Here is a 25443-nt window from a genome sequence, read left to right as displayed (position 1 = left end):
ATCCCCCACCATGGGCAGTACCAGTCACCCCAACAGACAGCCAAGACAGTGACGGGACTTTAGGGTCACAGCTTGATCTCCCTGGCTGCACGCAAACCCCACCCCACCCTGGCCTGGGCACAGGAGCAGGTATGCCCTTTCCCTTAACACCAGGGGTGTGCCTGCCCTCCACTTTGGCCCGCCCATATGAACCCCAGTCCTCCACCTCTCTGCCAGGAGGCTGTCGGGGCCAGCAGCACCCATTTTGCAGCCCAGCTTTGCTCTGGGAAGCTGGCAGAGTGCAGCAGACTCAGAGGCCTCACTGCTCCCCCCAGCCCCATGCTGCAGCTGAGAGCCTCTGCTCACTGCTGGCCACATCAGAGACCACAGAAGTGGTATGGGTCCCTGTGGGGAACATCTTGTCAGTGTGTCCTGACCATGACAATCCCAAACATCACCAGTCTGGCTGGTTTGGGCCTCACTCCCATCTGAGCTGGGCAGACGGTGCCAAGGAGACATGCCCAGTCGCATAGACATCATGCCAGCCCCATCAGTTGGCTCTCCAGAGAGCGGAGGTTGGCTTCAGAGCCTGCAACCCAAGCTGTCCCCCATTAAACAAAGCTGCTTTCCCTGCTGCCAGTTCTCTCTCAGTACACCAGCCCTAAAGCCACACTGTAAACATCATGCACGTCACAGCCACTGTAAACTCACCCCAGTCTGACCAGTTCCAGTTTGCTGAAGCCATTTGATTGAATGCTGCTCTTCTGGAGAAAGAAAGACTTTGGCAACGACCACTGCAGGAGGAGAAAAGACAACCAAATGGCTATTAAGTTGTGGCAAAAATCCCTCAAGCCTGCTGGGCTCTGCTGTAGGCTGCCCTAGTGCGCTTCAGCTTGAACTGCTTCACACTGCTGTGCATCGTCACTGCCACCAGACTGTTCCCAGAATAGCAAACAGAGCAGTCTTTGCTCTCTGTTTTAATGAATCCCTCTGCTGTAAGTGGGAGCAGAGCATCTCAAGGTCAAAAGAGTGGGTTTCTTTCACTGGATTAGCCTGCTGTAAGGCACAGGAGTGACAGACGGAGATGGCTCCCTCACAGAGAGGAATAAAGGGCAGGTCAGGGCAGTGCAGGTCAGTGCACTCAAGGATATTCAGATGCAAAGTACTTGCAGATCTGATAGATGGTGGACTTCACGCTACAGAAGTATAGGGTTTTCCAGACTCCTAGAGGCCTTGGCAGAAAGAGAAGAAGAGAGCAAACAAGTAGGGTAGGAGCCACAGGAAGTGGAATAAGCAGGCTCTCTGCCCAAGCAAACAACCACCTCTCCCTAGCTTACCCACAGCCATACGCACCATCTGGGCTGAATCCATCCCTGCCCCAGTGTGGTACCCTTTGACACACCAGTTCTTCAGAAGCTCCAGCCCTAGGAAGTGACAGAAAAGAAGCGAGAACAAATGACCAAGTCTGCAGAGAGTTAAGCCTTCCCAGCTTGGGACACTCAAATATGCTGCACGGAGTGAACTGACAGCGTAGTACATGCTATGCAGTAACTAGCTGAACACGTGCCTGAGTCCCAGCAAACACGGGGTAAACCAAGGGCGTTCACCCTTTGTACGAGCAAACACCAGCAAGTGCCAGCATGTGGGCTGCCGCAGTGCCGGCCTTCCTCCCAGGGAGCCAGACGCGCCGTGCAGCAGGCTCAGTTAAGCAGGGAAACTGGGGCAACGCAGGATTTGCCGAATTAGACCAGACTGGCTGTCCCCCCGAGCCCGGTGCCTGCCAACAGCAGCACCTGATTTGTGCTGCACTGGTGAAAGTTCCTACAGTGCAAAAGTGGAGCAGCTTTGCTGTCGCCAGCCCCTTTCCCAGAGGAGGGCAGCTCAGGCAACCTCCTCCTTGCACAGCACCGATCAGCTGCAGCTTCCCAGTCCATCTTCTCTTCCCTGCACAGATCCAGCTGGAGCTCAATATGGGCCAAGACCTGGTCTCCATCCCTGGCAGAGGACAAGGCTGGCACAGACCGAGCTCACCAGCGGTGTGACTGGAAGGGACCATTCCTCCAGATGCACAAAAGATGTGCTGCTCCAGAGCACAAGGAGGTCACCCTGAAGCAGAGCCAGGTGTCTGACTGCACTGAACAGGCTCCACTTCCTCCAAGGCCTCCTCCTACCTCCTGCTAGCTGTCCCCACTACAGCCAAGTTCCCTGCTCTCTACTAATCCAGAGATCTTGAAAAATCCAAGGCTGCTACCTTCTAATTTTCTTTTTTTAAGAGCCTTAGAGCCACAGCACAAGCTAAGGTGCCTTGAGATTTAAGAACCAGCAGAGCAATGGCCAGGAACTTGATGCTGTTGATGCTGTCCAGCTGGGGTTACTGTGGTTTGCTATATGATACTAGGCCTGGCTATAGGACGAATCATTGCTGCCCAAACTCTGCTCCTCAGTGACCTTTCAGCAAGCCCCAGGACCTTTGAAAAAACACTCCAGGTGCTGGGGGCTGAGGGGATCAGCGCAGCTCGGCAGCCCTGTCCCGGCTCTGTGCACCAGCCCGGGCTTTGCACCTTGCTGGCCAAGGAGAGAGGAGAGCTGCGTGGAACATACATGAATGGGAAGGGGCCAGGGGAGGTTGGGTTTTACTCAGAAGTGAAGAGCAACGAGGGGGTAGAGCAAGTCTGCTTGCTGGGTTGATTCGAAGAAGCTGGAGCACTGAACCAGGACCCCGGCGTGAGCAGCAAAGTTCAGGGCAGCACTTCAGTGCAGATGATGACAGGATCTTTCTTCCAGCTGACAGCAGAGCATCTAGCAAAGGTATTAGCAAGGCAAAGGATGACACATGCTGACAAGTGCAGCTGGAGAGGGCTATGAGGTTACTGTCTTTCTGTGAAAGATTGTTAGCGACCCCTGTGATATTTGCTTTAACACCAATGAGAAGTGACAAAAGCATTTTTTCTTTTTCTTTGCATGACAGCCAGGCTAGGAGCACACATATGGTCGCCTCAGTGGAGGGCCAGCTCCTGCAGAAGCGTCTCCAGCTACAGCAGATGCTGGATGGAGAGCCCTGATCCACAGACTTTTTATGTCCTCTAACCCCTCACATTAGACCTCACTGGTTCTCTCTCCTAAATAGCCTCTACCGCAGCCCTGATAGAGATAGCCCTGGGTGAGAAGGAATTGGTCCAGCCCAGCTATGCCTCATTAAAGGATGCTTTTTATTAAACTGCAGAGTTGTGTCCTGGAAAGGTGGAAATGATAGCTAGATTTTTAGTGTTTAGGAAAAATTCCTCTGTGTGCACGCTAACTGTTTTTCATCAATTAGAAAGCATCAGGAGACCAGGGAGTAGGCCCAATTTTTCCTTCACAGGTCACCTGTAAGGAGCAAAGCCCAGTGACTCCCGTTGTTTCTTCCTCAAAAGAGGACAGAAAAATGCAATAACAGGCCAAAATTACAGGTTGAAGGTAGAATCCCAGCCTGCTTTAGCCCCTGGACACCTAGAAGTGTGGGTGCTGAGCTTACCAGAGCAGTCAGCACCTCTGATCAACTCAGAATAAGCTTTTAGTGACATTCAAAGCAGTCTGGGAGGGTAACACATTTCCTGTGGCTAGTGTGCAGGCAGACAACACTCCCTCAACATGCACAGCTCAGAAGTCTTCTGCAACTGCCGGCAGGCAGCCTGCCTGACTCAGGTGACTGTGCCAGGCTCTCAGATGGCAGTTACCTTTGTGTTTATTCAAGTAGTATTTGAGCTCCCACTGGGTCACCAGGATGTTGAAGTAACGAGGCTGCTCGAAGAAGCGCAGGTACCGCGTGGAGATGTGGGTGGGGAACACCCGCTCAAACTGCCCACGCCGGGAATACTCGTCCTCTGTCTCCACCAGGATGCGAACATCATCTGGGGTCAGGATGTCCAAGACAGAAGAATAAAAATCCTGCAGACAAGAGCAAACCCAGGGTCAGGGAGAACTCAACTACATTTTGTCAGTCCCCCTTCCCACCTCCCCACTCCTTAAACCCTCTCAGGCAGAGGTCTCCATGTGTCTGAGATCTTTGGGACACAGACAATTTGGAAAATAAAGAAATCTAGGCTCAGGGGTGACCTCAATGCTGTACAGAGCTGAGGAGATCCCCAATTCTGCAGCCCAACCTCTCTTACAGGCACTGCCAGGTGGCACACAAAGCAAACGTCCCTGCTACCTGCACAGGGTTGGCAGGCAAAGGCTATGAGAGCTATGCAGAGACACAAAGAGGAATGGGCAGTGCTCAGACTCTGTTTGGGGTCTGGTGGGTAATGTGCCCCTGAGCACGTGTCTATTTTAATGTAAAGATGAGCCAGTGCAGCAGTGGCTTAAGCAAACCCAATTTATTTCTGACCAGCTGTCTTGTAACCCACTGGAGCCCAAGTGCTCCCTGTCATCTGGCTGTCCCCACAGAGGGGCACAATCTGGAGAGGGACAAGGGACAGACGTGAGACTGCTTGGGACAGTGGCTTGGAAGGATGGCACAAGTCTCAGAGCTGATTGTGTCATACCTGGTCAGGCATATTCTGTGTCAAGTAGTAGGCTTTCTTCATCTTCTCTGCTATGAAATGCTCAGATGCTGGCTTGGGCTTCTCCTTCAAAGCACTGCTCAGACTGAGGACACAAGAACAGGCAGCAGAGCATTTAACCAGAGAAAACAGAGTCCTGTCATGGCAGAGCTGCTCCAGCAACTTCTGTGAGAGCAGTGACACCCTCAGGAAGATGCTGTGGAGGAGAGAACGCTTTGTCCAGGATTTCACTAGTTCCAAGATCAGTGATGCACCCACAGCCTCATGCATCAGCTCAGGCCCCAGGCAGGTGATGGGCAGAGGAACAGGGAGGGCCCTGCCAGCTCCTCGCTATGGCACTTCAGCGTTTCTTCATCCAAAAGGTGAACTATCACCTCACACTCAAAGGATGCAAGAGGGCAAAAGACACACTGTGACCCGACTCACAGCTCTTGAAGCCTGGTGGGATCTCATGTTTACATCCTGCTTGGAACACAGCTTCCTAACTGTAACAACAGGGCTAGGGGTATGAGTACTCAGTACTTATACTGTGCAAGGAAGGAGAGAACTCTCAGATCAAATACTTCCTCCTGCAACATCCAAGAACTCTCAAGACTCAAATTCAGCTCCAGCTTCACATGCCATGGGAAATCCTGGCCTTTTGTACGATCTGACCAGCAACCATCTAAACAATTCTAAGCACCCAACTGAACCATTTGGGAATGCCAGACTCTGGGAGATAGCTGTCCAGCACCTTTTAATGCTTATATTAACACAGCTAATTTGTTCTGCTGCTGCTGCAAAAATAATTAGTTGTGTGCAGATCCAAACAGGGAGAGCAGAGTCTCAAGGCTGTGCTGCATGGTGCTCGGGCAACATGCAAATCTACTGGAATTATGCCCATATATAAAAACCCCTTCCTATCCTTCCCAGGGCAGGAGATACGGTTAAGCAAGCTTGACCCTGGATGCAAGAACTCTGGTAATGCATCATCTGAACCACGTTCAGGATCCGCTTAATCCCCTGCAGGTCCCTCCGAGGCCACCTGCCCTTCAGCACCTCTGTTGCAAGCCATAAACGAGTGTGTGATCAAAGCACCGCAGATGAGCTGGCGAGAGGTCTCCGGCTGGAACGGGCCTGTGCTCCAAGCTTCTTCCTTTGCTGAAGGCACAGGGCAGGCGAAGGGCAAGAGTCCCATCTTTTGGCATGCCCATACATCACCGCATGCTGGTGCTCATCCCAGCGAGCTGCTCCTTCAGTGACAAACAGTCAGCAGCCACTATGCTGCAGGGAGCAGGACTGGTTTCCCCTGAACCATCAGGTTTGAAAACAGCATAAGCCCAAACTGTGGACAAACACGGAAGGAGCAGGGGCCTTGGTGGACACATGCCCAGTCATGTTAGCTGCAAGGTAAGACTGTGCACAACCCTGTCTATACGTCTACAGCCTCTGACACCTGCAGTCTTGCCTAAGGAACAGACGACTCCAGCCTTTGCAAAATAGCAGGTGCTCCTTTTGCTCAAGGCAGCAGCACATCAGCCCTGGGGTAGAGGGTAAGTGGATCCAGCCCCAATGCAGCCAGACAGCGCTCCAAGCAAATGGAGGCAGTGTGCCTCAGCATCACATTGGTTCTGGCAGGGGGAAGGAGGGTAGAGTACAACTCGGCTAACTGCAGAGCAAGCACAAATTACACTGGCCTCACTTCTAACATGGACCTGCAGAGAAGGCATAAATCCTTCTGCCTTGAAGAGACTGCAGAAACCAGACACCCCAGCAATGATGCAAGTCCCTCAGACCCATAGCTGAAGAACCAGCAAGCACAGGCTCTCAACAGCACAGAAAGCAGCCTTTCCTGGGCTGCAAGCAGCCCCCAGACTAAATCCCCCAAGAGAAAATCCTGCCCCTCTGACAGAAAAGGGGGCTGACCTGCAGCTAGAGCCGCTTCTTGCCTGTGGCTTTGAGGCCATGCTGTCCGTGCTGGGCAGAACGAAACCGGCGAGGTTGAGGAGGTCCCGGATCATCTGGCCCTTGATGCTCACATCCAGCGGGGAGTTGGAGTGGAGGCTGCGTGGTGGAAGCATCACAGCAGTCTGAGTGCTAGAATGGAGGTGCCAAACCCCACAGCCCTGAGATCAGTCCCTGGGTTAATACTGCCTGGGTTTCAAAAGCCAGTCTGTCCCTCGATTCATCACAAACAGCCATGAGACATTGAGAGAACAATCCTGACAACAGCACTTTGAATAGGGGCTCCCCACCAGAAATGGTTAATTTCTCCACCTCTTCCCAGATTTGCTGGAAACCCAGAGCCCCCCATCTGGGATCACAGTTCTGTGTCCAGCTCATCCCCATCCGCTCTCGCAGGCAGGAGAGGCCATGCACAGAAGGACCGCAGCTCCTGGCCCTGCCTGCACAGCCAACACTGTGCAGCTGGGTGCCGTCAGCAAGCACGAAACAGTGCACAAGGACCCGCTGATCGCTTCTGCCCACACAAAGAAGAAATCTGTGCCATCAACTGTTCCCTACATGACACATCCCTCCTCGCCCTTCCTTTTTTAACATACTCTTCCCTGGCTCTAGCTCGAGCATGCCCAGCAAAGCTTTCTGAGCTGCAGATAAATGTTGCTTTCGCAGACAGGGAGGACTTTGATTCCTGCAATCTGGAGAGGGAGGCTTCAAAGCCCACAGTCTTTCAGCACAGGGTGCCAGGGACATCATGAGCCAAATTCGCTTTGTGGTAAAAGAAAGGCCATTATCTGCTGTGGCTCAGAATCTGCTTTACCTTGGGGAAATGTTGACCTCTAAGATCCAGGGCTTGAGGTTTTCATCCAGCATGATATCAAACCCAAACAGCTCATGGCAACAATACGGCCGCCGCACATACATCTTCACCAGGCTGTTCACGTAGGGCTCAGATCTGCAAGCCAAGGGAAAAAATGCTTGTTTCCAACAGTCAGACAGCAGAACTCTGGCTGTTCACAGCACATGCTGCCAGTTCTGAGAGTGTTCTGAGAGTGTATACAGCCACATGGTGCGGGTGCAGCTGGGCTGAGAGACCGACACAGGCTTGTGAGCTACTGCTGCTGCACTGCGTATGGATCCAGCACTGCATCCTGAGCATCCCTGCTCTGTCAGGCAGGAGCCTCCCCTGAACGCAAGATCCATCCTGCACCAGGGGACCTTCCTTCTCAGGGACCCTGGTCAATCAGGGGAGTGGGTGACAAGCTGGGCAGAGTGTCGGGTGCACCGCACCTGCCTGGCCTCCGCCCCTGCACTGCAGGAAATATACGGTCTATATACCCACTGCAGCTACTGCAGCACGACCATAAGTAACAGGGTGAAAGGAAGGATCCAGAGAGAAATACTGATGCCAACAGCAGTGGCAGCATTTAGACTAAGAGCAAAAGGACCAGGCTGAGAGGGGACTGGAAAGCCAGAGGGGCCAGGGTGCACCCCGCAGCCAGGCACAGAGCAAGGGGTGACAGGACTCACGCAATGATGGTTTTGATAACGATGTCCTTAATCTTCTCCCAGATGGCCTCACTATTAACTCCCTTCTGGGCCAGGTAACTCCAGAGAGCTTTGAGTGCCCTGGGAGAGAGAAAACAAAGGAGGTAGCTCTGTAGCCCCTTGCTGCCCAGCCCTGCTAGGGGAGTGAAAGTGGCAGAGGGGAGCCTCAACAAAGCTTTTCCCTGGCAGGGCTATCCTTCTGCCATCCTCAAACCCCTCAGCTCCTGGTTGCTACCCTCTCCAGCATGGCCGCTCGTCTTGTAGGCCCAGGCTACTAGGAATATAAATCTGTCATAGACTTGTCCAAGCACTGGAGTAATAGGTCCCAAATTAGCACATGAGCAAGGTATGTCAGGCCCAGATCTTCTCTTCCCTCCCTCTCTGTGTCCTCAGCAAACCTCCCCTTCCTGCAGGCCATCCCCCGCAGAACTGCAAAGCAGCTCAGAGCAGGAATCCAGCAAGATCCCCATAAATCTTTTAGTAGAGCCATTTCACTGAGGCTTCGGGGGTGGATAAAAAAATTTTTTAAATTGTGGAGAACAAGATGGTAGGGGGGAGCGTCTCTGCTTTTATAGGAGTTTCCCACACCACATCGAGTGCTGAAAGCTACCCTGACACTGAGCCAAGGATGCTCAGATGTTGCTCAAGTGAGACCATGTGGCTAACAGCCAGGAATCCAAAGGTCACGCTTCCTGCTTACAAGATGGAGTGGATTACAGCCACTCTCATCTTTAACGTGGGAGCAGCCAGCTTTGACTTGAATGGCGGTACCGAAAACCCTCACAATCCCACCCCTGTGGAATTTCAGCTGCTGGGGGGACAGCAGACCCTTCTGAAAGTCCCTGTGGAGGAACAGACCACTGCACAGCAGGTCCAGCTTTGAGAAAGCAATCCTACCACAGCAAACCACCTTCCCCAGCTCCCTTTGAAGTGAAGTAGCCCTGCCCAGGCCCATGAATTGAAAACTCTATCCTGCACTATTTTTAAAAGAGTTCAAGCACCACTGTGGAATCAGAGATAAGTGCCTGGGGCCTTGGATCAGTCCACCCATGGGACAGCAGGGAACAGGAACTCCTGCAAGACTGCAGCCCTCTTCCAAATGCCTAGAAACGGCACCACTGCTCCTATTCGCTCTGAGTAGCACATAAATTGTCAGTTTGGCACCAGAACTGTCCCTTTCTCTGCGTCCACAAGTCAGGAGTGAGATGAGCAGAAGCTCCCATCTAGCCAATTTAAGCACCACAATTATCTATTCAAGTTCTAACAGCAAAATATCAGATTCTGCTTTAACCACATCCCATCACCCGCACAAGAGGGCAAGGGGGCAAATAAGCACAGATGAGAGCAGCGCTGGAAGCAGGGAATGGCACAGACACAGGCAGGATGAACTGCAACCACAGCCCAAGCAGTAGCAGCCAGGATGAGTCACAAGCCAGGGAGACCATCCGGATTCCATCAACATTAACTCATGCTAAAAAACACTCTGTTCTTCCAGTTTCCTCAAGTGGGAGCAGATAATACAGGAAGCACCTTCAAGTTTTGGGTAGGAATACTAAAAAAAAAGCTGACTTAACAGAGAATAGAAAGAGCTGCCCTGTGCCCTAAAAGCAGCACCTACCATTTGTGTCCCTGACAAGCAGTCTCATCTGAGTTGGACTTGTACTCCGTGTTCTTCTTGTTCACACTGTAGTTGGTCAAGTGCATAAATTTGTTGCTGAGGCTCTTCATCGAGGAGGAGTACCTGGAGGAGGCCATAGGAGCACAAGCAGTCTGAGCTTGAACTGACTGTCCCCAAGCCCATGGGGCAGCCAGAAACTCTGTTCTCATCTCATACCACTCTTGGCCACCCACCAGCCCTGCCACCTCCCATTCCCAGGCTGCCTGGACCTCTCTTTCCCCAACAGCCCAGAGCTGATGGGACAAAGCATGAGACACAGAGCAGGCTGCCTTGGGGCAGTGGGATGCAATCCCACGCTCACAGCATGTCCTTAAGAAAAGACCAGAGTGTCAGTGAGCAAAAGCACTGACGGAACTGCAGCAGCCCAAGGCAATTTAGTCAAAACTGGAAATAACATCTCAGTTTCTGGTATGCCAGCTCTTATGTAGTATGAAGTACAGACAGTGTATTTCAGGAACTGCTTTACACTGAGCTAATCTTGCCTTGGGAAAGGGGGATGAATGAAGCATCCTCTCACATTCCCTTTCAACAATGTCACCTGCAGTGACCCCATGTGTTTCCAGACTGCTTCTCAAGCAAGCAAGCGCCACCACATAGGGGATGACTCCCTCCTGCCTCTGCCAAGACAGGTACCACAGCCACATGTGCCTCAGTGCTGAGGCAGCCCCCACAGCACCACTCTCCTGCACAACCTACTTGCAGCTAGCAAAGCGAACCAATCCATCCTTGAACAGGTATACCCTGAGGGGATCGTAGCAAGTGACGTAAACGTAGATCCTCAGGTCAAACTTCTTCCCGCCAATGAGGTAGGGTTTGTGCAGATATCTGCAGAGGGAAGAAAGGACCGGGGGAGGATTATGATTTCCATGTGCAGGAACATCTCTAGCCCCCACCTCTGAAAGCTTGGCAAAACCATGGATCAATGCAGAAGCCCTTTTGCACAGCATATCCAAGTTAAGTGCATCACAGTCAAAATGAAAGAAAAAAGCTCTCCTATGCACGGGGAGATCCTGCAGCACATGAGCAGTATTTCCTTCTGCTCAGTTCCATTTTGATGAGATTCTCCCTGGCTCTGAGGCAGAGTAGGTCTTCCACACCCACAAGACTGATCACAATATCCAGGAACATCTAAGACATGCAGTGGGCCACAGATGGTTTGGTTCAGAGATCAGAAACAGTTGGAAATTTTCATCCAAATCATTTCGTTATTCACCCCCAAAGTTCAGGATTTTCCATAGGAAAGCTTATCACTTTGCACAGGAAGCAGAAAGGGAGAAGAGACAAGCCAACACAGCAATTCCCTGTCTGTCAAACACCAGACAGTTTTCTTGCCCTCACAAGAACCTTCCCAGAAAGCAGCCTCAGGCCAATATGAGCTATTCCATTTTTCTGCAAAAGGGGAAAGAGATTCTGAAAATCCTGTTATTTCAAGAAAACCCTTTGACCAACACCCACACACACAGAGGCTCTTATTGCCCATTCTAGCTTGGATAAAAACAAATCTTTGACAATTGCCACCTCTTCCCTGGCACTTCTCTCCCCACTGTGCTTGTGGGCACTGGATAAGGTTTGTTTGCCTCCAAAGATGCCAAACTCCAGAGTACAAAGCAGTGGGAGCAGGATCACAGCAGAGCTCAAGCTGATCACCTGCCGGACAGAAGCTCCAGAAAGCCCGTGGAGCCAGTTTCTACCTGAGACCTCAAAAATCTATGTAGAGACAGTAGCACTCTGTTAAGCACAGCTGCAGCTGACAGAGCCAGACTTTGAGCAGCAGCATTACACCCAGGCAGCTGAAAGTTTCTGGATGCAAATCAGGTGCTTCTGCTCTGCGACACAGTGACGGCGGCCCAGACCTGGCCAGAGGGACTCGACACTAGGAGGTCCCAGGCTATGTGTCAACCTTGCTTTCCTTCATTCACCTCTGTACCAGCAGCGGCCTCCTTTTGGGGAGCTGGCTCCATTTGTGGATGACCTGGATACCAATACCTCTTGCTGATGCTGGCTGCAAAACACAAACAAGGGATCAGATCTTCTCCCTGCAGCTACAGTGGAACAGAGAATTCAGCTCTGCTTTGCACTTACTGGTTTCACAATCCATTTCTGCCGGCTAGCTCCTTCCTCCCATGCTTTCCTGAGTAATTTGATGTCCTGGGGCAGGATGAAGGACTGTGGAAAGAAGTTAAACTCCTTCCTCCCACAGCGAGCCTGCATCTTCAACAGGTTGCGCCACAGACGGTCCTTTCTCCCAATTTGAAATGAACCAGGGAAGTGGTTTAGCTGTGAAGAAACCCAGATGCTGTGAGATCTCCCTGCTTCCCCACCTCCCTGCCCACCCCTTGCTGCTCCCTGGCCAGAGGATACATCCTTTCTGAACACAGTCCAAGGTAACGCTCTTTGCTCCCCTCCCAGGCTTGCATCAAGACAGGACCCACCTGCTCCTGAAGCTTTGCAGGGACAAACACCCACACGGTGACCCACACTGCTACAAAGCCAGCAGCTGCCAGCTCCTCCCTTCTGATGTCTGAGCAGCTGCAGGGCACTAGCCCTCAGCCTCTGAGCTTTCTCTGGCAGTATCCTCCACCCCAGAGGTTTCCCACTTGCTTCTAAACTGTATGCCAGAGTCTTGCCCGTGCGACACAAGCTCTGGGGACAGAAAGACCCTGCATCAGGACAGGAACAGGGCTGGAGGCTGCCAGCTTCCAAACCTGGATGCTGCCTCAAGACTGAGCAGTTTGGAGCATCATGGTTCTCCAGAACAAACATGTATGTGTGATAGACATCAAACCTCTGGTCCCTCACATGTTCCTCAAGCCACTGGCTACTTCTGACCTTTTTGTGATCTGAGTTAGGTACATCCCCTCTGGCTGTGCTGGCTGGGAGGGCACTGGCCCTTCCGCTCAGTTCTGCCAGAGGAATGGCTGCTTTAAGCAACAAAGGCAGAATTTAGATGAGCTCACAAGTGAACACAGCTTGGCTACAGCCTCAGTCTGTACAAGAGCCACCCTCACAGTGGGGATGCTCACCCAGCTATGCCTTGTGTTCTGGGCTCATCTGGCAGCACAGGAATTCCAGCTGCCATGCTCTGGAACGGACACTGCAGGGACAGCCTGCACAGCAAACGCCTGGCCCTGAAGAGAGGAGCACCCAAACTGCTCCCAATATGCTCTCCATGCATGTGAAGGAGGTCAGCCCTAAACATCCCCTACCTTTTGGTGCTCCCTGATAGCTCTGAAGCTAGGGGATTTCATGTGGTGGCCCCAGCAACCCAACCAGTCGTTGGTTTCTGCAGGAAAAACGGAAAAGTCCATGACCAAGTACCCTGCCACCCAAAATGCCCTCTCAGCCCATGAGTACTCCATCTTCTGGGGCGAGCAGAAGCACGGCAGGGATGCTTCACAGCAATAGCACAAAGCACTCATACTGGCTATGACAAAGCTGCCAAACCAAGAGTTGTGAGTGGGATCCAGTTAACCAGGAGGGTCATATCCTTGCAAACATGACTGTTGCAGGGATCTGAGCAGACATAGGGTCAAAGGAATGGCTTTAATCCCCCAGCACCCTGACTTCCCTGCTTTACAGCAGGTGAATGAAGCAGCTGGCTAAGCAGCACTGCACTGCAGAGGCACATGTAGGATTGCAAGACTTCCTAGGTCTTGCTCTGCCCTGCATGTCCCATTATAGCTCCAAAATGGTCTGTGCAGAGGTCTCCTGATAGATGCAGGAGCCCTGCTAAGTACTGCTGGGAGATCACACTCCAGGGTATGGATCATAGCTGCAAATGCTCAGTGCTTCCCCAGCCCTCTCCTACACATCTCTTACGCAAAAATATCCCAACCCTGAGAACTCTCTGGCTATGGTCAGAGAGGATGGCTTCTTCCTCAGCACATGGGGACAAGGGACAGCAGTGCTGCGGTTGGCACCAGATGAGTGCCAGCCTCCTCAGAGTGGCAGCACCATCTAGAGGCACAGCTCAAACAAGCCAGAGCACAGCTCTGCTGCCCCACAACTCCTGCCAACCCAGGAGTAAGTCCTTGTGGTCCATGCCAGGGGCAAGCCAAGAGGGAGATCAGGCCCTGCTAGGACCCAGAACTTGGATACTGCAGGTCAGACAGGTAGAAATGGGAACCCAGCATCCTGCAGTGCCAAGCCTGTATTGGTCCTGCTCTGCTCTTCGTGGGCAGTCTGCCTTCTCGTGCTCACAGGCTGGAGGCAAGGGAGGACTCGACGTGCTGGATGCTGCCAGCCTCCCAGAGCTTACTTGTGCTGACTCTGAAGTGGGACCTGCCAACAGTTTGCTTCACTATGTTTGGCGTGACTGTGCACATTTTCCATCGCAGCAGCTTCCTCTGCTCCCAAGGCAGCTTTTCCACTAGGAAGGCAAAAAAAGATAAGGACAGAAGGAAACAAACACAATACACAGATTTTCTACAGCTGCACCCAGGGAAATTCTTATGGTTTGCTGCACAGGAACCAGCCCTGCAGAGGAGGGTGCATAGCCACTTTTGCAGAACTAGCATGGAGCAGAAGGGTCCACAGCTGGGGGAGATCCAGGCTGCTGGAACATTTGGTAGCAGCCTGACTCATGCTCCAGGCTGCAGGAGCAGCCTTCATTTTACTCCAGCCCTTTGGACCTCACAGCAGTGCTGGGTCTCATCACGGGAAGGGTGAAGGGGAGCTGCTGTTGGCCAGCTCTTGGCTGTCTGTGGGCACCACTGCTTGCGAATAATGGGCTGGCTGCTCTCACCCTGCACGGCAGAAGACCCTGTCTCACCTCTCTCATCCCGAGTACTGAAGTAGATGGTTGGAGGCACATTAGGGAATAAACTGCAGACAAGAGCTGGTTTGAGCACTTTCTCCTGAGCCTCAGCCGGCTGGGCCAAGCACTCAATGCAATTCCTAGGAGAGATGAAGAGGTAGGCAGTTGGCTAAAGGTGAACAGTAGCACAGGGAGGAAGGAGGAAGCCGGAAGGAGCCTTGATCCTCGTATCGGGAATTTGCATCACTGCAATGTGGTGCAAGCAACGGGCGCTAAGATCACTAACCCAGTGTGCAGTGACGAGGGGTGAGCTTGCAATGAATGCCCATACCAAGTATTACAACCCCTGTAGGTTTTGTGTTTTGCCGGGGCAAGGGGTGGAGTTTGTTACATGACAAACCCTATAACCTAGTCCACAGGTACAAGGGGTGGAGGTTGTAATGCATATAGGATTCAGCTGTTGTAATCCTCTTGGCTTTGGTTTGTTGCAGGGAAGAGGGCTGGAGTTCTACCAACTGTACGTACACCTTACCACAGCAATCCCTAACACCTGGAAGGAAGGCTAGAATTTGTAACTTACCTATTACAGTTGTGATGATGTTAAAAGTAGAGTTTATAATGAACATATATTAAAATATATGCCACTGCAGCCAGTAGAAGAAGCCATGCTAGAACAACCTACTAAGGAACAAAGAGCAGCAGAAGAAAACTAGCCATAACACATTGACCCCAATCTCCCAGGCCACCCCTTGCCTCGCTGAAGGGACAGAGCGTAGCTTGCAATGAGGGGGTTGGAGACCAGGATGGGGGAGAAGAGGTGTTTCCGTAAACCCCTATATATATGTATTTTCTTTCAACATCAAAATTGTTAGTTTTGTTAATTGGCAATAAATTATATTGATTAACATTCCCTGGCACAAAACTGGTTTTGCCCACAACCATCTGAAGGCGGGAGACACCTGCAAAGGCTTCGAGGCCAGCCCAGTGCACAGCCTGCACAGAGAAGTGACCAACATCCCTCCCTCCTCGCTGCAGAAGGCATTTGGCGCCCAGTTGCTTCTTCCCCCCATCTGCTTCCAGAGGCCAGCTAGCCACATCCTGCCAGAAACAGGTACTGGTTCAATTTAAGTCACCTCTGCAGGACTTTCACAACCACATATGGACACCCAGAGCCCTGTAGCACCCTGAGGTTCAATACTTGCTACCCTCATCTCCCAGTTACGTCATGATGGAAAGCAGCAAGTTGTCAGGCAGACAGCAAAGCCCGAGGCAGCCCTAAGTGCAAGGGGCAGCACAGCTGCAAGGACCAGCTCTCTTTGCTGGACAGGCAAGAACAGGTCCCACAGAGGTCTGCCAGGAGTCATGGAGGCAGGACTCAGATAACCACAGGCTGACCTATCCTCCTCAGAGAAACCTCCTTCCAAAAGCTAAAGAAAAACCCAGGCTCCAGGACATGTTTCTAGGATGCAATGCTGAGACACAAGACCCCAAGAAGCTTTTGCAGTCTTTGGCCCAGGGCGCCATCACTGTACTTCATCTGCAAAGCAACAACACTGCAAGAGCACAATTTAATGCAGTAAATCTAATCCAGCACCTGGCAGTGGCAGTGAAATTAAGACCCCTGTTTTGCTGTGGTGGATGCACCCTCAGCACTTTGCAGGCTGCTCTTCGTAGCAAGAGAGGTAGCTTTGGTCTGCAGGGTAGCAAGGAAGCTCATTTTGGTCAGGAAGCCCGTTGCTACCTTTACTCCATTCCCCCACATACTACAGCTCTCCTGTCACCAGGGAGGGCAAAGATGGACAAGTTTGGACAAAGATGCCAAGTTCAATGCACTATACACAGATACTAACCTGGATACAAGAGCCACAGAGCCTCTGGGTGACATGCCAGTGACAGAGGAAGCATCTGAGTTACCTGCAGGAGGGGACAGATGCAAGTTTTGTCTCTGTGGGGAGTGAATGCACAGAGTTATGAAGGGAAAAGAGAAACCAAATGCTTCAGGGGACAGACCCTTCCCAGCTGCCCCAAATCCTTGGATCCTGGGGTTTGCCCGCTAATTGGTGATATAAAAGGCAGGGCAGGGGCTGGAGCTGACAGCCCTGCACAGATTGGAGATGGGTAAATTTTGGAGCAGGACAGCAGTGAACCCTAGCCTGCTCCTGAGGGGAACCCATGCAATTCCTCCTTGCTGCTACATTGCTTTTGGGTTCAGCATAATCTCTAGATCATCCTGAAATGACAGCATCAGTGTAAGACAGGAGGCAGGCGTGTCCACCCCCAGCTTCCAGACAGCCCCACACTCCCCACCTCAAGGCACAGAGCACAGCCCTCCCTGGGGAACCAGCACTCACTGTCCTCATCTTCTTCCTGACTGCACCTCTCATCCAGGCCATCAGGAAGTTCTTCCTCTGCTTCGTCCTGGGGATGGCTCAGCTCCAGCAGCAACTGATCAGCAGTAACACTGGGACAAAGGGAGGCACGTTAGGAGTGGCATGTGCATTCCAGGGCTAAAAGATCCAGAGGCCCACGAGGCGGCAGGCGGTAACACGGGCAGGGGAGTGACAGCACTGCCCTCCCTGGTGCTGATGTACAAGCATTCCTCCCAAGCTAGCAAGATGGAGAGGCCCCAGGGCACCCTGAGAGTGAAGATTTTCCAGAGCAGCCAGAAAAAAAAAGGCATGAGGACACCCCTGCCCAGCAGGAAAGCAGGAACAGGAGCTGCCCCATGTCGTGCATCAGCTCCATATTCCTTTAGGAACCCATGTGTCTGCCCAGGAAAGCCTTGCTGGACCTGGCTCAACAGCAGGCTTCACCCAAAGTATGTGCAGAGCCTGCCACAACAGATAGGGCCCCATGACTGTGTGGGGAGCGAGGCAGAAGTGCCACAAAGCAATTCAGCTACACCCTGTGGTTGAAGGAGAACATGGAAGGCCTCGGAGCCACCACACATGCCTGTGTCAAGCTGGGTGTGGCACGAAGGCTCCCCCTGCACCAGGATGCCACACATGGATTTTGGTCAGGGACGCAGCCCACGCTATCCTTACAGCCACCCCTGTAGTGCCCACAGTGCATCCTCTCCCAACACACACAGACAAAACACCTAGCCCAGCCCATTCTGCCAGAGCCTCCCTCCTCCTCCTGGCTCTACTTACTTGAGCTTTCCCCAGGGCACAGCCTGGACCTGTTCCTCCTCTTCCTCCAGTTGGATGGTGGACATCTGAGTTGCCACTTCAGAGACAGCAGTGAGGTGTGGAGGCTCTGCTCTCACCACCCGGTCCCCGCTGCATGGGCTCAACACACTTGCAGGCCGGCAGTCAGTGTTGTGGTCAGAAGAGCCAGCGTGCGAGGCCAACAGATGGACGCTGACACGCTTAGTGCCGACGATGGCACCATCGGTGCCTATAAGGCTCGAGTTACTGTTAAGGCGATGGCTACCCAGCTCCAAGTTCAGAGGAGCGATGGTTTCTTTCGGGGTGAGCTGCGCTATGATGTGCTGCCCCCACCTGCTGTTCCAGTTGGATAGGCTGCCCACGTTCGTAAGGCCAGAGCTTTCTATTTCACATGCAAAGCCATTGCATGGGGCGGTCTCTCCGGCTAGCTGCTGCACAGCCTCCGTGAGGCTGATCTCTGGTTCCTTCTCTTTTAGGCTGTGCGCTCTCCTCTCAGCGTCCTCCCTGAGGATGGCACTGCTGGGCACATGGGTCACGGAGGGGACCACGGTTTTCTCCAACACAAGGTCACTGCTTTTCACTGCTCCATTGACCAGGCTGCCAGGGAAGCTGTCTCCATCATCCTTAGAGTGGGGCCATGAGGCAGCGGGGAAGCTGTGGGTGGTTTTCACCTTCTTGATCTCCAGTGACTGCAGCAAAGGCACTTTAGCACTGCTTGGCCGTAGGAAGGAGTTGTTATTGAGCACTGGTCTGTAGGAGCTGGAAGCCTGCTGACCTGAGCTAACAGCAAAGCCTTTGACCCGAGTCCCAGACTGCTCCTCTGCCAGCGCAGGCAGCAGGCAGGGCTCCATCACCAAGGAAGACATCACCCTTCCTGTGGCAGACCTGGTGTCTGGAGGGCTTTGGAAAGAAAGCCCGTATGCCTTGGGTCTGAGGCAGGAGCGTCGGCAGAGCAGAGCGCTCCCGCCCAGGTCCAGGCAGGGCTGGGCCAAGGGCAGGCTCGGGAGGGCGTCGTCACTGGGCTGTGCGTGGCATCGCGATGGTGGTAACAAGAAGCAGGACTGCTGCAGAGGGATCCCTGAGGGCATCAGGCTGCGATCCTGGAAAGCACTCACATACTTCTTCTCTAAATTCCAGATGGGTTTTGCCTGCTGCTGAATGAGGTGCCAGGCCTGGCACGGCTGAGCTCTCCCTGCCAGAAGGGTGCCTGACTTGAGCCTGACACTCTTCTCCTGCTTGGGGCCCAGATTAGCACGTTCTGGTCCTGCAGAGGCCATGTAGACCCATAGCACATGAGGCAAAAGCAAACTGGTCATCTACAGCAGCATCTTTGCCGGCCTGAAACAAGACAACAGCATGAACAGCACTGTTATGCCGGCAGGGCAAAGCACCCAGCCAGTGCCCCAAGAGGGGAGCAGGGCGAGCTCCTTTTCCTGCAGGATGAAAAACCGTGTCTATATCTGCTGAGCAACCCGAGAGTCTCCTGGGACCAAGTCAAAGGAAGAGCCGGCGTCTCCCATGAAACAGAGGATGCAAAGGACAACTTAGAGAGGGCCTTGGGAAAAGTGCCGTCTGCTTGAAAGTTTATACCCTGCAAATGGCAGGGGTGCCTGGCTGCCAGCCAGGGCCGCAGGGCAGCAGCCCCAGCGCAGCAGCCACAGCTGCAAGGAGAGCCTGCCTGCCCTGAACCCAGCACAGCAGCCAGAGCCCAATATCATGGGTCTACATCTCCAAACTGCACTGTGCACTCCACCACCAGCTCTCCCGACTCCACTGCAAGCCCCAAAAGATCTGCTGCTTTTTCTTCTGCCCACTCCATACAGGTTCAGCTCCCAAAGTCATACAACTGGCAATAACCTCAGTCCTTCTTTTAAAAGGAACCAGTTTCTCACTTTTGTAACCCCTTGGAAAGCTCAGCGAGGGCTGAGGGCATCCTAAAGAGCTCAGGACTGAGAAGGCAGCAAGGAGCAAATGTGGGGCTGTTCTAACATAAGCACCTCAGTTTCCAGCAGAGACTGGCAGTACCACACACACATTCCTCCCCACTGTAGTTCTACAGAAAAGTTGCTTGTGAGGAGCAACTGGCAGACCACAGAGCAGCAGATGTAGGTGTCCTGAATCCTCCTCAAATGAACTACTGCACCATGCCTGTAAGATCCTCTTGCCTGGGGAGAAGGGAAACAGAAAAACAAGCCATGTGCCAGGTACTTGTCTTGCTTTAACACATGCCTGGAAGGCCCCTGGATACAGCCATGATAGGAATTTGTATGCCAAGCAGGCTGGGTGGGTTGCTCTTCTACCTTCCAGCTCTCACAAACTTGCATTTAAAAAAAAAAAGTATAAAAAGAAGGGTAAGCAAAGCATCAACCACCATCCTCTTAGTTTTCTTCCCATACACATACACACCCCTTTCTCACCTCAGCTGCAGCAGTTAGAGTGTAGCTAGGAGGCCCCAGGTTGCTCTGCAGCACTGTGACAGTGGCTCATACCCACCACAGGGCTGGGTCAGACAGACCTACACCCCACACAGACCTACACCTGCCAGACCTTCTCAACCTGTGAAGCAGGCCCCAGTCTCCAGCACACATCAGGTCAGCAGCACCCCAGCTGGAGGCCATATGAGGTTCCATGCAGGATCCCATAGGAGCTATACATCCTCAAGGAGAGCTGCTGCCCTGCCAAGCTCTGCAAGAAAGTATGGAAGGGGTCAGGTCCACTCCATGCCCGTGCCTGCACTGTTCACCAGTGCCTGTACAGTCACACTGAGCACTCCCAATGAGGATGGGGCAGCTGCGTCCCTCTGCGAGCTGCAGCCCAGAGGGGCTCGGAGTCTTGGGGAAAGGAACCCCACACGCCATACAGAACTGAGTTGTATCGCACTACCAGATCACTACTGGATCCATGCCCAGAAGCAAACCTGAACGTGCTGTGACATTCACAGCGATTAGCACAGAGCAAAGAGGCTGTGGCTCAGATGCCGCCACCCGCCCAGCTCAAGTTTCCCCCAGTAAACAAGCGAGCAAAGCTCAGCTTCCACATGCCATCCCCCCAGATGCACCTAGGTTGCAAGTGTGATCAAACCACAAAGCGACCCTAGCACACCAGCAAATGCAGACCTGAAAAAGCAAAATGAAAACCAAGGAGGTGAATAAAAGTGTCCCCCATGTCCCTACCTAGAGGGGACTGTCACTGCAGCATTGCTGCCAGCTTGGCCATTGCATATGCTCTCACCCAGCTGTGAACGACCTTGCACAACCAGCCCGCAGTGAAAGCCACCTGTGCCTCATCTCCACCTGGCTTTACAGCAATCAGTGGATCACCCTGCTATAAAAATAAAAGCAATTTAGCCTAATGAAGCTGTAACGAGGGACATGAATCCTACAGCCAGCTTAGACACGGGAGTGAGTATGCCATCAGAAGACCTGTGTGACCCTGCTCTGGAGTAAGTGATGACAGCAGCACAGCTGTAACCAGCACAGGCATGGGGGTACCACCCACAGCTGCAGCTGTCAGGGCAGGGGTCTGGCCATGGCACTGCCGTAGCTGCCACCGCCTGCTTGGCCAGGACTGCTCCCCAGCCCTGCAGCGGCTGAGGGGGAACGTGCTGAGGTTGCCCCTCTCTGGAGCGGTTTTGCCACAGAGCCGCAGAAGCAGCTGGGCTGGCACAGGGCTGGGGTGCACTGGAAGCAGTGGATGCAGAAGGAAGCAGCGGATGCAGAAGGAAGCAGCAGGGCCTTTTATACAGCTTCCAGGCAATGACTGCGCTGGGTGACAGCTAGTGACCACTGTAGAGACACAGGAGCTCAGAGATAAGGGCAGGAAGGATGAAAGGAAGAACATGCCCCCGCATGGTGCAGGTCAGGATGCATCCATAAGCTTGTCCCACCTCCTGCGTGCCAGCACAGCTACCTCTGATGTCTGCCTGCAGACTGGCTCCTGTCCTCGCTGCAAGGACAGCTCGGCAAAGCAGCTGCTGAACATCCAGGAGAACCGTTGGAGATGGAGGCAGCTTTGCATGTGAGGCTGTGGGCACAGCAGGACAGCAGCCACCACGTCCCCCTGGCTCTGGGCACAAACGATGTCACCTGCCCCAAGGTAAATCCCCACTGGTTACCTGTCAGGGAAGCTTCCCCTTTATATTTAACTTGGTCAGAATTTTGGGGTGGAGGAAGGTCACAGATTGATGCAATCCCTAGCTCTGCCAACCCAACCCTACGGCAAAGGAGCAGGAATCTGTTCTGCTGCTCACAACAGCAATAAAACTACAGTTGGAAATTTTATTGTAAAAACATGAGTTGGGAAAAGCCCACGGCGAACTGGCCGGGCTGGAAGTCAAACCCAAAACACCATTACTAGTAATTAATGGATTTTGGCATGGACTTATTGACACGCAATATAGAGGCCAAAGTTGTCACTGTTGGGAGTGACTGTACAGTTGCGCTCGCTTACAATTATTTCGCTAGTACCTTTTATTATCGCACAGCCTGCTCGCAAGCTTTAGGATGTCAGCTGGAGCCCTGCCACAGCCTGTACGAATGTCACATCACAGGGGCTACCGCGTGGCCCAGCCCAAGCGCACCCCACTAAGCATCAGTGGAAGTCCCTTCTTCCAGCCTGAGCCCCCCTGCAGCGTGCGCTCCCCTAACGGCAGCGTGGCAGCACCTCACAGACCTGCTTCTAATAGGAAAGGAGGTGACAGTAAGAGCCCGGGTGTGCACATCGTCCCTCCGTCATGTGAGTTTGGCTGGGGAGGTTATTTTAAACGCAGCTGTGGTGACACGCTTAAAATAACAAGAGCTTGCAAACGTATGAGCTGCAAGCTGACCTGATAATGTGCTGTCAGCCTCAGGCAGCCCAAAGTCACAATAGGGGGTGTGTGTCAGATACTGTGATTTGCTATTGTTTTCTGTGCCATTGCAGGGTGAAATTTCCGTTCTTTAGAATTAGAAAGGATAACATCTTTTTCTAAATGAGACTTAAGTTCACACCAAGTTCCTCACTCGCAGCAATGGGGCTTTTGATTAAAGCTTGAACATGCAAGTTAACAACAATGCACAATAAACAGATTTTTAAACCAATATACATTTCAAAATAAGGGTTCGTATCCCTTCAAAAAAATTAAAAAGCTTTCAACAAGATCAAGCATGTTGATCTAAAACCGATTGACTGAGAGTGCCTAAAGCTGCTCTTACACCTAGTAGCTAGGTACAAACTCTTGTGTTTCAACAGCACGGAAACAACCCTCACCTACATCAGCTCCAGGAAACAAGTGGCCTCAAGTGCAGTCACACACGGAGACAAAGCAGCACCCAAGGCAGCCTGGTGTGCTGCTTCACCATGCTGTTACGCATCGCTGGTCCCTCTCAGCTCCAGTATCATCCTGCAGAACCACTTTTTGGGTGGAAGACCGTATTTTGGGCGCAAAACCAGATGCACGGGATGATAATCAATTTCTCTCCTAATCCAGACACCAAGTTTTTGCCTGGCCACTCGGGTCAAAAAAAAGATACCAGTGAGAAACCACCCACCATGGGGATACATCAGCAAATTCCACCTGCATCCAGGATTATGTTTGTGCCTGGCATTTGCGCTAGGGCTAGTAATTTCAATTCAACAGCTGTGGTGCTGAACTCCACACTGAAGAGAGATGGCGTGAAAAGTGCACGGCTGCCCAAAACGATCTTTTCACTAAGCGGAGGGCTGCCCTGCAAGAGCAGCAGAGCAGCTCTGGCCCACATTCCCACTCCTGAGGTGGCAGGGAGGGAGGCAGGCAGAGCTTATGGGCAGCAGGGTGCCAGGCCAAGCCACAGAAGAGCTGGAATCCAGCTGCCGCCTCACTCTGCCGCAGCAAATGCCTCCCTCCACACACACACAGGCTGGGCTGGGGACGGAAGGCTTGTGGGTTCGAGTTCACAGAGGACTTTCTCACTGCTCTCAGGCACTGGAGCACACTATCGGACAAGGTGAGGGACTCCAGCATGGTTAGGCAGAAAATCCAGGGCTGCAGCTTTGCTACACGGAGCGTGCACTGGGGATGTCTAAATTAAAGGGCTGGCTCAGTGCTTGCCCCAGGCAGGCTGACCTGGCTGCGACCAGAGAGCGCCGGGGCCACACCAAAGGGCGAAAGGTCCCAAGCGTGGAGTCACCATCGCTACTGAAGAATATTGACTCTTCTGCCCTGACAGAGTCCCCAGGCGACCACAGGGGACCTGCCACACAGTGACAAGAGACCACACAGCTCTGTATTTCCCCAGCAATGAAGGTGGGAAGCCCCTGCTCTTGCTCCTGCCCCTGATTCTTACTTTCTCATTGTCTGGGCTATGGGAGCAGCTGTATTGCAGCATAAACTAGAGTAGGGAAATGAGCCTGGGTTAAAAGCAACCAGCTAAAGCAGGGGGAGGTCCTTTCAGTGAGGAGGTCTAAAGCACCTTCCTGCAGATCTGAGCAGGCAGCAAACCAAAGGGAGAGCATTCTCAGTTGAGCTTCATGATGGGAGAAAAGGTTCAGGACAATTACGCAGCAAGACCTGGGGAGAGCTTGGCTGCCAGCACAGGAACCAAGAGGTGGTCGGCACAGCTTGGTCTGGTTTTAGGCAGCCTTTGGCACAGAAATCACAGAATCACAGGTTGGAAGGGACCTCAGGGATCATCTAGTCCAACCTTTCTAGGAAGAGCACAGTCTAGACAAGATGGCCCAGCACCCTGTCCAAACTACTCTTGGAAGTGTCCAATGTGGCCGAGTCAACCACTTCCCTGGGGAGATTATTCCAATGGTTGATTGTCCTCACTGTGAAAAATTTCCCTCTCGTGTCCAATCGGAATCTCCCCAAGAGCAACTTGTGTCCATTCCCCCTTGTCCTCTCCACATGACTCCTTATAAAAAGGGAGTCTCCATCATCTTTGTAGCTGTCCCTTAAGTACTGGTACATGGTGATGAGATCCCCTCTAAACCTCCTTTTCTCAAGGCTGAACAAACCCAGTTCTCCCAGCCTATCCTCGTATGCCAGGCTTCCCAGTCCTTTGATCATCCTGGTGGCCCTTCTCTGGACCCCCTCCAGCCTGTCCACATCTTTTTTGTATAGCGGGGACCAGAACTGTACACAGGACTCCAGGTGTGGCCTGACAAGTGCTGAGTAGAGCAGGGTAATGATTTCTTTATCTCTGCTGGTGATGCCCTTTTTGATGCAACCCAACATCCTCTTGGCCTTCTTGCTGCAGCAGCACACTGTTTGCTCATGTTGAGCTTCCTGTCCACCAGGACCCCCAGGTCCCTTTCCACAGAGCTGCTCTCCAGCCAGGTGGATCCCAGTCTGTGCTGAACTCCTGGATTATGTTTTCCCAGGTGCATGACCTTACACTTGCCCTTGCTGAAATTCATAAGGTTCTTGCTGGCCCACTCTTCCAGCCTATCCAGATCTCCCTGCACAGCAGCTCTCCCTGCTGGAGTGTCTGCTTCTCCACTCAATTTGGTGCCATCCACAAACTTCATCAGGCTACACTTGATCCCATTATCCAGATGACTTGCAAAGATGTTGAATAACATTGGGCCCAATATCAATCCTTGGGGGACTCCACTGGTGACAGGTCGCCACTTGGAAAAGGAGCTATTTACCACCACCCTTTGGGTGCGGCCTGTCAGCCAGTTCTCCACCTACTGCACAGACCGCTTGTCTAGGCCATAATGCATTAATTCCTCCAGGAGGAGACTATGGGGGACCGTATTAAAGGCCTTGAAGAAGTCCAGGTAGGCAATGTCCACTGCCCGCCCCATGTCAACCAGGCAAGTCGCTTTCTTGTAGAAGGTCACCAGTCAAGCACGATCTGCCCTTAG

General features: G+C 52.6%; 1 protein-coding gene across 1 annotated transcript in view; it reads right to left on the bottom strand.

Moving 5' to 3' along the window:
• Nucleotides 1–25443, bottom strand: part of TTLL4 (tubulin tyrosine ligase like 4) — a 29208-nt gene that overhangs the window by 1025 nt on the left and 2740 nt on the right. The window contains exons 2-18 of the mRNA XM_064451354.1: nucleotides 17596–18951; nucleotides 16795–16904; nucleotides 16294–16357; nucleotides 14459–14583; nucleotides 13946–14056; nucleotides 12894–12970; nucleotides 11770–11964; nucleotides 11607–11689; nucleotides 10384–10512; nucleotides 9628–9750; nucleotides 7992–8090; nucleotides 7282–7416; nucleotides 6429–6566; nucleotides 4506–4608; nucleotides 3696–3906; nucleotides 1333–1403; nucleotides 691–773 (exon numbers count right to left, since the gene is read on the bottom strand). Of these exons, the coding sequence (XP_064307424.1) occupies nucleotides 691–773; nucleotides 1333–1403; nucleotides 3696–3906; nucleotides 4506–4608; nucleotides 6429–6566; nucleotides 7282–7416; nucleotides 7992–8090; nucleotides 9628–9750; nucleotides 10384–10512; nucleotides 11607–11689; nucleotides 11770–11964; nucleotides 12894–12970; nucleotides 13946–14056; nucleotides 14459–14583; nucleotides 16294–16357; nucleotides 16795–16904; nucleotides 17596–18929 (3191 nt within the window). The 5' untranslated portion in view covers nucleotides 18930–18951. The remainder of the gene's footprint in view (nucleotides 1–690; nucleotides 774–1332; nucleotides 1404–3695; nucleotides 3907–4505; nucleotides 4609–6428; nucleotides 6567–7281; nucleotides 7417–7991; nucleotides 8091–9627; nucleotides 9751–10383; nucleotides 10513–11606; nucleotides 11690–11769; nucleotides 11965–12893; nucleotides 12971–13945; nucleotides 14057–14458; nucleotides 14584–16293; nucleotides 16358–16794; nucleotides 16905–17595; nucleotides 18952–25443) is intronic.

Source organism: Phalacrocorax carbo, chromosome 5 (assembly GCF_963921805.1).
Source record: "Phalacrocorax carbo chromosome 5, bPhaCar2.1, whole genome shotgun sequence".
Lineage (NCBI taxonomy): Eukaryota > Metazoa > Chordata > Aves > Suliformes > Phalacrocoracidae > Phalacrocorax > Phalacrocorax carbo.
Note: the sequence above shows the minus strand (reverse complement) of the source record. Positions and strands in the feature narration are given on the sequence as shown.